Source organism: Helianthus annuus, chromosome 10, assembly GCF_002127325.2.
Source record: "Helianthus annuus cultivar XRQ/B chromosome 10, HanXRQr2.0-SUNRISE, whole genome shotgun sequence".
NCBI classification, from domain to species: domain Eukaryota; kingdom Viridiplantae; phylum Streptophyta; class Magnoliopsida; order Asterales; family Asteraceae; genus Helianthus; species Helianthus annuus.
Genome location: NC_035442.2, coordinates 101668283 through 101677619, shown reverse-complemented (window position 1 = coordinate 101677619; position 9337 = coordinate 101668283). Strand labels below are relative to the sequence as shown.

Sequence of the window (9337 nt, the reverse complement as noted above, 5' to 3'; positions counted from 1 at the left end):
CTCTTTGAGATCCGTGGAGACGGCACCGGTTTACGTAACTCCAGTGAGATGGAGACGTTGTTGTTCCAGACGTCTGATTCGTTGAGTTCGAATTCGAACATTGGATCAGATGTGACAGAATTGTTTAGTTTGCCGGAGATGAAGCGGTATTGTGGTGTGACGAAGTGGCGATTTGATGCTGCCATCGGTTGAAAATGGTGGTCTGAGGAAGAAGATGATGGGGAAAGGTGAGAGTGAAAGACAGAATTGATTAGGGTTTTTATAGTTGTTTGGGGCTTTTTTTCATTTTTATTAATATAAATCAGTTTATAATAATGTATAATGACAATTTTGCCCTTATAAGAAATGAGGAAGAAGACAAAATTCAGTAAGAAATATGACAAAATTAGACTTTTTTGAAATTTGGACTAAAATGAAAACAAAATGCAAACCTCAGGAACCCAGATTTAAAAAATTTGGATTTTGAACTAAAGTGGCAAAAGTGAGCAAACCTCAGGGACATTTTCGCTATTAACTCTTGATTAGAATTATTAAAGTAAGAAACAATCTAGGCATTCAATTACAAGAGCGGATGTGTCTTATATTCAAAAACCACAGGCGCCTCGGTGAAATATTGACTACTAACATGAAGACCGGCACCTCGTATCTTCCACGCATCGGTCACCCGGTACTTAAACATATTGCACCTTCTTTACTCAACCCACACCATTTACCTCCAAACCTGTAATTCCCTCTTCATCATCATTTCTTTTTTCCTCTCAAACCTCCTGTTTAGCTTCAAGAATTCTTGCTGATTATTAAGTGAGTTATATTATTCTATTTATTATTTATCATTTACTTGTTTCATTTTAACACCTTATTGAAACTTTTTTAAATATGTTTCTCACCGCTATATTTTTTTTTTTTTTTAATTTTTTTTAGTTTAGAAGTTAAAATGTCAAATATAGACATTGAAGGAATCTTGAAAGAGCTTCCAAACGATGGGCGTATTCCAAAGACAAAGATTGTATGCACGCTTGGGCCGGCTTCTAGGTCAGTAGCAATGTGTGAGAAGCTTCTAAGAGCTGGTATGAATGTTGCCAGGTTTAATTTCTCACATGGGACCCACGATTACCATCAACAGACATTGAACAATCTCAATATAGCAATGCAAAATACTCAGATCTTGTGTGCCGTCATGCTTGATACCAAGGTCACTCTTTCACCCTCTTCTATCAAATTTGTCTTGCAAATGTTATAGAGTTTAGGGCTGTACAAAACTAGGCCTAGCATGAACGGACCGATCGAAAACCGATCTGGCCCACGGTCTTAAATAAACATTTAACTAGTCAAACTTATGTTGAATACGTATATACCAAAAATTTCTATAAAAACGGGGTTAAAAAACGTATATACCTAAAAATTTCTATATGTAAACTACATACTTTCCACTGCTGAGTGGAAAGTTCGGGGGGTCCGCAGCCCCCTCCCGCCCCCACAAAGCTACGCCCTTGTTTGGGCACTTAGTGCACCACACGTTGTCCACTTGAACTCCTAAAACCGTTCCATGTAGATAACCTAAAACTGTGCCATATCTTGGGGTTAATACGCGGCGGGAACTCTTTGGGAGTAATACGCCGGCCAACAAAAAAAAACTAATTACCAAGTGGCAAGTGGGTAATACGCAGGTGGCGTAATACCCACTTTAGATCTATTTTTACTCTTGTCGGCGTGTTACTCCCAAAGATGTAAGTGACATGTTTGTTGTTGACATGGCTCGTGTATGGCGTACTCGGAGCCAAAAGAATCCCATGTGTGTTTTTTTTAAATGATCCATTTATTCAATGTCTAGTAGTGAAAAATTAAAAGTCATTGATTATTATGATAATTTACACTTGTTAAATGTCTATTTGATCATCTTTTAAGTATGGTTAGATTCTATTTTTGTGATGATCTTTGTTATCACCCAACACAAGAATCCTACCAAATTTTGTTACTTAAAAGTTAAAGAATGCAACTAACTCCTTCTTTCAGGGCCCCGAGATTCGAACTGGTTTTCTAAAGGATGAGAAACCTATTCAACTGAAAGAAGGTCAAGAGATCACTATAACCACCAATTACACCATCAAGGGTAATGAGGACATGATCTCCATGAGCTACAAGAAACTACCCGTTGACTTAAAGCCCGGCAACACCATCCTGTGTTCTGACGGGACCATAACTCTAACGGTCATTTCATGTGATCAGGCGGCTGGGACCGTCCGTTGTCGCTGTGAGAATACAGCCATGCTAGGCGAGCGGAAAAACGTGAATCTTCCAGGTGTCATAGTTGATCTTCCAACACTCACGGAGAAGGACAAAGAAGATATCCTTGGATGGGGTGTCCCTAACAACATTGATATGATTGCGCTTTCGTTTGTTCGAAAAGGCTCGGATCTTGTTAATGTACGCAAGGTTCTTGGCCCTCATGCCAAGAGAATACAGTTGATGTCTAAGGTATGTTCTTCAAACTCACTATATATTTGTTGATGTTTTATGAAAATGTGGTGGCGTTGATAGCCGAAAGACAAGGGGTACATGCACTAATCCGCAGTGTCTCAATTGCCGAGTGTTATGTGCCTTATGTCTAAGGCTTGATGCAAAACTACTATCGAGCCGGGGTCTCACTAGAAGCAGCCTCTCTATTCCTAGGAGGTAGAGGTAAGGCTGTCTACATCTTACACTTCTCAGACTCTACCTTAGCTTTGCTATTGGTGGGATTTACTGAGTATGATAATGATGATGATGATGATGATGATGTATGACTATAATGGTCAAGTTCAATTCGGAGCCACTAATATGTTGGGAACTGCGAGAACCATATAATACATAGAAGATAATTATAGCCATGGGATAGAAAAATGTAGCAGTTAGGTAAGTATCACATACAAAAGCAGTACAAAGAAATATATTATATGAAATGACCGTATTTCTGAACATATTTTTGATTCTGAAATGAATGCCTAAACGAGTATATGTATGTTTATCTACTTTGCTAATTTTGTTTATGTAGGTTGAGAACCAAGAAGGAGTGGTCAATTTTGATGAGATTTTACGTGAGACTGACTCGTTCATGATTGCTCGTGGAGATCTAGGAATGGAAATCCCAGTTGAGAAAATCTTCTTGGCACAAAAAATGATGATTTATAAATGCAATCTTGCTGGAAAACCGGTTGTGACAGCCACACAAATGCTCGAATCCATGATCAAATCACCCCGGCCCACCCGTGCGGAGGCCACAGATGTCGCCAATGCGGTCCTCGATGGCACAGACTGTGTCATGCTTAGTGGAGAAAGTGCAGCCGGAGCATACCCGGAGATCGCTGTGAAAACAATGGCTCGGATTTGCATAGAAGCGGAATCATCTCTGAATTATGGGGTCATCTTTAAAGAGAGAATAAAGTCTACCCCTTTACCAATGAGCCCATTGGAATCTCTTGCATCAACCGCTGTTAGAACAGCTAACAAGGCTAAAGCGAAGCTGATAGTGGTGCTAACCAGGGGTGGAACCACTGCCAAGTTGGTGGCAAAGTACAGACCAGCGGTCCCTATCTTGTCGGTCGTGGTTCCTGTTTTAGATACCGATTTATTTGGTTGGTCGTGTAGTGATGAAGCGCCAGCTAGGCATAGTCTTGTATACAGAGGATTAATTCCCATTCTTGCTGAGGGATCTGCTAAAGCTACAGATGCAGAGTCAACTGAAGAGATTTTGGAAGCCGCTTTGCAATCGGCAACTAGGAAAGGGCTGTGCAAGCCTGGTGACTCGGTTGTGGTGCTACACCGCATCGGTGGCGCCTCGGTCATCAAGATTTGCATTGTTAACCGACTTTTATAACTACTTATTTTGTTTTGTCATATCGGTTTAGGTTCACATGTGCATTGTGCACCTTATGCTCGGGTTTTTTTTTTGTCATATGCTCTATTGTTTGCTTAAGGATATACGTTGGTAATAAAGGTTATTAGAGCAGTTGTATCTTTAATTAAGATTAATAAAGAGACGTCTTTCAAAGAATGTATCTAGTAATAATACTAATGCTAAAAAAGTAATAAAATAAGTTTCTCTTACTTTAGTAAAGAATTGGATTTCGTTACCTATAGAGGATTTTCCTCATGAATTATATATATTATATATCATTACATTACAATTTGAAGTGTCAAAAATAGTTCATTTCTTGAGTTTATTGCATTCCTTCTCTGTACTTTTGAGCCTTTTATAGTTGCCCCAAAAGTTTCTTGACTTTTAAAGTCTTGACACTTTGATAAGAGTTCCGGACACTCATTAGAGGTCATTGCTCTCCACGTGTTGAGAGATTACACTTCATCAAATACACCATCTTGACACTCATCTAGGGTTATGGTATTCCACGTGTTAAGGAGTTTCATTTGTGCTGAACACGTTTTCACCCCTAATTGCTAGGGTTTAGACTTAGGTTTCCCACTTTATATTCAGCAGAAGCTTCAATTTGTGACAACTGGCATCAAATCGGTAATTTTCGTACACTTTAATTAATATTTAATGACTGCAATTATGTGCTTAAATGTCAACATTGTCTGATTACATACTATACAAGTGAATTCATGCACGTTTTATACTACAAGATATTGCTTTATGCATTAATGAACAGCGTTGCGTCAGAAATACTAGTAAACTCACCGGTAAGACACATTGTGTCAACAAATCTGCAGAAAGCAGTCAGACAAAAGAATTAGCGCCTAAGTGTAGGTCCAACGTCAACAATACATTAAAACCCAAGAGTACATACAAGGTTAACATGTAGACTTTCCGGAAGCTAAAATACGCACTAAAAAGCACCCGAAACGCACTTTAAGTGCAGAATTTTACAGAATTCAGCTATAATCAGCTTTATAACCTCAAAATATTATGCAGAATTCATGTTTTACCATCCAGAATACTTCCCTAAGTGTCGGGAATTAAAAGTGACACAAAAGGATACATAAAGGACACTAAACGGTGCAATTTAGCACTTTAACGAACCGGTATTTAACCGAACAACCGGACATTACCCGGAACATCAAAATTATACTAGAAGCATTGTTTATTTATTTCTGAGCTAGTTATGGTCCCCGAACACCATAACACCCCTTATAACCTAATAATACATTAAATCCCTAACCAAGACATTTGAAACTTAACTTATTATTGTAATTAGGGATTGTAGTTTACACTTAACCCCCCCCCCCATATAGTGGACGGTCATGGGGGCCCCACTTTTAATTTTGTAAAATCTTGCTAAATCCTTCAAATCTTGCCAAGATATATTTAGATATTGTGTGATCTTTCTTGGATTCTCTAGGATATGAAAGATCTTATATGCATTATAAATATAACCATCACCATTTCACCACTCAACACCACACCTCCCTCCTCCCTTCTCCCACCTACGACCGTGAGCCACCACCCCCATCACCACCATCTTCAAACTTAGTTCATCCATTCCAAGCTTAACATAAGGTGCTAGATGGTGATTAACGAAGTGTGGAGCTTGTGGATCTTGAAGAACCTTCTCCATTTGCTTTTACCCAGCCCATTTGTCATCTTCATCTTCAAGTGTTCTTCCCTAGCACTTGTGCTAGTTGTAAGCTTCTTATCACTTGTTTACTTCATATTTTTAGTGGTTAAAGGATGTATTATGTTGAAATCATAAGAACACTAAAAGACTTGAACTTGAATCTTAAACATAAAGCTTACATATGATGAAAACTTGATGAAATAGTGTTGTTAATGTTTGAATGATGTTTGCTTGTTGTTTACTAGTAATATTGATGTTGATCACTACATGGAGCTTGCTAGATTGTGATTAAACACATGATCTAGCAAGTTAGAGGATGATTATGTGTTAACACAAGAAGATCATCCTTATACGTAGACATGAACTTGAAAACAAAATAATTTCTTGAAAAGTAATAAACAAAATGAGCTAGTAAACTTATAAATCCAAGATTTATGAATGATTTTCCAAGAAAACCTAGTTTAAAATATGATTTTTAGAAGATCTTGGTTTTTACTTAAACCTACACTATTTTTATTAGAAAATCAAGTGTATAAACACTTATGAAACAAGAAAAATACAAAAGAAATATTTTTAGAAAAATCATCTTACAAGTTGTAAATGACTAACTCCTTCAAGAATGAGTTTTACAAACAAACAACCATGTTTTTAAGGGTAACTAAACCTACTAATAACGTGGTAAGTTACTACAAGTTTTTACAAGAACTTCAAGTTCATGATGTAGTGTGATTTACAAGATCTAGGCTTATGGTAAGACTTGATTGTGTTGTTGATGTTGTTGATGATTTAAAAGAAAATACACACATGTTTTGGAAACATGGGAAACCTCCATTTTTAGGGGAAACTATGTCAAAATTTTTATAAATTTTGACGCTTAGAAAAATATAAGTTTTTGAGAAACTTATTTCCTAAAAATGTATCTAAAAATATTTACCAAGGTTTCTCTAATTTTTGTGTTAAGAAATGATGTTTTCTTCAAGATTAAAATTGATATTAAGTATGTATATTTTTGAGAAAAATATATATATTTATTGATCACCAATTTTTGTGCTAAGTGTATGTAGTATGTATTACATGTAATAGTGTATTAGGACTTGAAAATACACTAAATACTCCTAAGGAGTGAAAATACAAAAATACACATACACCATACTTAGACAAATACGAGAGAATATATTTACGAAAATATATTACTTGATAGAATAAATAACTTGGGCAAGTTATGAACATGAAATGAAGTTTTGGATAAAATACATAATTCGGGTGAAAAATACAAGATACTTATATTTATTTTTGAGAAAATAATATAAGTAAGATACATGGCTAAAAATATAAATTATTTTTAACACAAGAATAAATACATAAAAGATGGCGATATAAGTCTAGTGACTAACGTTAATAAAACACGTTTAGGTCACGACGCTAGATAAGCAAAAACCGGTGAAGTTTACGGCGCAAGGAACGCAAAGTTGTGAGTTCAAGCTCCCCCTTTTCTTTTAACTGTTTTCAGTTTTATAACTTCGGGGGTGAAATACATGTTACAAATGTTACAATGTTTACAAATGGTATGATGGATACAAGAATCGAGGAATGATACGAGCAATCGTGTCACGAATAGGATACCATAAGCACCATTAATCGTGTACATACTAAGACCGCAGAACAAAAGGTTAGATCTAATGGGTTTTCGGGCAGCCACACTCTTGGTGAAAACTAGTACCGAGTAGTGCTTTTGTGTCTCAGTCGTGAATCGACAACTAGAAAAATGCCTATGGTTTGGATGCTTCCTATGTCGTGTCACATGTTAATGGCCTTGCAACCCATTAACAACTTGATACATACAGAAATACTTGATTTATACAAGATACATACCATGTTTTTCATACAAAGTATACAAACGTTCAATACAAGAACTGCATGAATTCACACCAACATTATGTTGACGTTTTTTCCAAAAAACTCACATGTATTTCAGGTAACTAAAGTGGATGTGCACGCGGTCTTACTCATGCTCCTGGATGTCGTTTATGTTTATCCTTAAATAAAGTTGTAAACTGTCAGACAATATGCTGTCTCGTGATGTAAACACTTAATCTATGTTTTCAGTAATGAAATGTTATCAGTATTTGAAGTTATTTTTACGAGCATGTAGTATGTTTACCTTTCGTATGCAATGAGAACCTTTCATGATCACACCTCGTGCTTCCGCCTAAGAAAGGGGTGTGACAGATTGGTATCAGAGCTGTGATTGTAGTGAACCAGGATTCCTTCTCGAGTCTAGTCTACAATCTTTAGGATCCTTTCACGAATTTTTTTTTCAAAAAGTTTTCATTGCATAAAACTTTCCGTGACATCCACTACCTGAAACTGTTTACAAGAGTCAAGTAAAACACTACGAGACTTAGGGTGCACTGGAAGTAGAATGTGTGATAATTAATAGTAGCACTTGTCTATGATTAAGTATTACTTGCAATTATGTGTGATAATTGATATATACATTTACTAGAAGTAGAATGTCACAGGTATACGTGACTTCGTCTGAAAACAATGGCCTATCTGAAGGAAGAGATACGAGGATGAAACGAACTGTGCGGACTGTGCAAGGAGTTACGTAATTATGGATGCATACATAATTATGGGATTCAGTTCACAGAAACCACAACAAGTCTTGTCACGTATAGATTCCCTCAGTACAAGAAAAGGTCAAACGTGAACACCCTTCCCCCAGCCAATTAAATACTCTTTTGGAGTAATGACTTAGGGTATAAAGACAAGAACCGCCAATGTGAATATCTTATGACACAACAGTAATTATCTATTTATGCATGCTTGTTGCTGTATGAATTGATTTATACATTTGGTGGATTGTTTGATGTCACTAATGTGGTATATGCCTGTGTATATATATACTACTACTGTTTCGTATGACGATATCAAACAAATGTCTAACCCTATTGTGTTGTGTTCTTTCAGAACATGGCACCAAGAAGAGCTGTGAACGCTCGTGATCAACCTCCTCCTCCCCCACTGCCAAGGACTGCTGAAGAGCTAAACGCCCTACTGGAAGAAAGGATCTCCGCAGCTATCGCTCAACACGAGGCAAACCGTACTGAAGACAGTGGAGGACCAAGCAATGCAAGACGTAATGGGAATGGAGACTCATCTGGAGGAAACGCAGCTCAGGGCTGCACTTTCAAGCAGTTTCTCGACTGCAAACCACTGAACTATGATGGCACTGGAGGTGCAGTGGCTTATGTACGTTGGACGGAAAAGACTGATGCCACTATCCGTATGAGCAAGTGTACCGCGGATCAGCAAGTCACTTTTGCTACAGGGTTGTTTGTTGATGAAGCTTTGACTTGGTGGAATTTGCAAGTCCAAACTCTGGGTGATGATGCCGCATATGGCATGTCTTGGGATGAACCGAAAGAGAAAATGAGAGAAAAGTATTGCGCTCGTGCTGAACTCCAAAGGTTCGAGACGGAGTTCTGGCACTTGACCATGGAAGGTGCTGACATTACTGGTTACACTCGAAGGTTCCACGATCTGTCAAGAGTGATCCCTTATATGGTGACTCCTGAATTTAAGCGCGTTGAACGCTACATTTGGGGATTGGCCTCAGAATTTCGCAGCATGGTAACTTCGGCCAAACCCGCAACAATCACTGAGGCTGTAACTCTGGCTGTCAGCCTTACTGAAGATGCTATCAGAATGAAGAAGTTATCGCTGAACCCAACTGAGAAGACCGAGACGCATGCTGAGTCGTCCGGTGACAAGAAAAGGAAGCA

General features: G+C 37.7%; 1 protein-coding gene across 1 annotated transcript; it reads left to right on the top strand.

Annotated features, from left to right (window-relative positions):
- The first annotated feature begins 573 nt into the window (after positions 1–573).
- LOC110885223 (pyruvate kinase, cytosolic isozyme) lies at positions 574–4030 on the top strand. The gene is made up of 4 exons (XM_022132911.2): positions 574–801; positions 922–1192; positions 2014–2475; positions 3032–4030. The coding sequence occupies exons 2-4, from the start codon at positions 935–937 to the stop codon at positions 3851–3853; spliced, it is 1542 nt and encodes a 513-aa protein (XP_021988603.1). The 5' UTR covers positions 574–801; positions 922–934; the 3' UTR covers positions 3854–4030.
- The last annotated feature ends 5307 nt before the right edge of the window (positions 4031–9337 follow it).